The sequence below is a fragment of the Tetrahymena thermophila genome (assembly GCF_000189635.1).
Source record: "Tetrahymena thermophila SB210 genomic scaffold scf_8254170, whole genome shotgun sequence".
Taxonomy (NCBI): Eukaryota; Ciliophora; class Oligohymenophorea; order Hymenostomatida; family Tetrahymenidae; genus Tetrahymena; species Tetrahymena thermophila.
In genome coordinates this window covers 1-1,602 of record NW_002476076.1, presented here as the reverse complement: position 1 = coordinate 1,602, position 1,602 = coordinate 1, and the positions used below count along the sequence as shown (strand labels likewise).

The following is a 1,602-nucleotide window of genomic DNA, read 5'->3' as shown; positions in this document are numbered from 1 at the left end:
TACAATTATCAAAAATCATAACATTTTAAATTAAAATTAGAACATAATTCAATTCTTATTGATAATACTAACAAATGCTACCAAGGATAAATAGTAACAAGCACTTCATTAAATATTTAAAAGATTTACTAATTTAGAATGTCTTTTAACAAATCTTTTGTAAATAACATGCTATATTTTGGACTGATATCTTCAAATGATAAAGACACTAAATCTCTTAAAGATATAGAGCAAGGATTTACATTTTCTAATCTTAGCAATAAGAAACCAAGTCTCATATTTGGACCAGGATTTTAAGAAGAAAACATAAAAATAGAAGTAAGAGTAAATCTAAAAAATGGTACTATGCATATCTTCTAATATCCTGAATACTCAAGCATATATGTTTAGAGTTTAGAAAATATTAGGGAACAATAAAATATTCACTTTGGTATTTAATATTAAACTGAGTAATAATTTAAAATAAAGCTATTTGACAATTAAATACTCGAAATATGACTAACATGAAAACAACAAAGTAAATAAATATGTTTCGTATTTATCAATAGAATTAGTTAATTAATTAATTAATTAATTAAAAGTATATCATTATAACAAAAATATATCTTATATATTCAAATACTGTAAGTTTTTCTGTGATAATAAGTAAATATTTCTCTAAATTTTTTAATAAGACTTTAAATTATTCTAAATACTTTATATATTTTTCTTTAAATAATAATAATAAGATAGATTTTCTAAATAAATTGCTAAGAATAATTAACCTTTACAAAACAAAAAATACAAAATTGTTCTAAATACTTTAAATAATTTTCTTTCAATTATAATAATAATAAAATAGATTTTTTAAATAAATTATCAAGAATACATATTCTATTTATTATTGAAATTATTAACTTCTTTCCCTAAAAACTTATTCATTTTAAAAATTTTATAAATTAAAACTTCATACTAAAAATCAATATTAGAGCTTATTACTTACTTACTTATTTACTTGAAAGGTTTTCTAAATTATTTACATTTTTTTAAGCTTCTACAAAATGTAAATATTAGTTAGTTAGTTAGAATAATTTATAAAAAATATCTTTGAATTAATCTTACTTTTTTTTTTAATTTAACTTTTACAAAACAAAAAATACAAAAATTAAAAAATAAATTAGTTTTATTCAATTAAAAATATCAAATTCATCATCTTCATCTTTGTAGCGATTTTAAGTTTTAGGTGCTGGTTTTGATACGGGTTTTGAATCAGGAATTTCTTCTTCTTCAATTGGTTAATTAATTACTCTTTAAGTAATTTTCTAAAGCTCAGCAACTATTTATTATGGTGGTAAAGCTACAGTGGGAATGGGCTTGGGTTAATTTTATAAAACATTATTTATTTCTGGCTAAGAATTTCTTCTCACAACAGGATTTGGTGCTTTGAATTATTATTACTGAGGTTATTTCTATGGATTGTTTTGCTAAGATATTGGAACTTTGACTTCATTTTACTATGCTTTTTTAGATTCTTCATCTTCTTCTTCTGGGTCTGAGTCATCAAACTAGAGGTTACCAGTTCTAAGTTCTTCTTCGCTGCTACTACTGCTATCTTTTCTGTTC

At 21.6% G+C, this 1,602-nt stretch overlaps 2 protein-coding genes across 2 annotated transcripts; one reads left to right on the top strand and one right to left on the bottom strand. All coding sequences in view use genetic code 6, as the record gives it.

The window, feature by feature from the left end:
* Positions 1–138: 138 nt before the first annotated feature.
* Positions 139–498, top strand: TTHERM_01974370 (hypothetical protein; the record flags this gene model as incomplete). The annotated part of the gene is made up of 1 exon (XM_001028939.2): positions 139–498. One exon carries the CDS (start codon positions 139–141, stop codon positions 496–498), a length of 360 nt encoding a protein of 119 aa, XP_001028939.2.
* Positions 499–1,166: 668 nt separating this feature from the next.
* On the bottom strand, positions 1,167–1,540 carry TTHERM_01974360 (hypothetical protein; the record flags this gene model as incomplete). Its single annotated transcript, XM_001028938.1, has 2 exons — positions 1,167–1,420; positions 1,495–1,540. The coding sequence occupies 2 exons, from the start codon at positions 1,538–1,540 to the stop codon at positions 1,167–1,169; spliced, it is 300 nt and encodes a 99-aa protein (XP_001028938.1).
* Between the last annotated feature and the right edge of the window lie 62 nt (positions 1,541–1,602).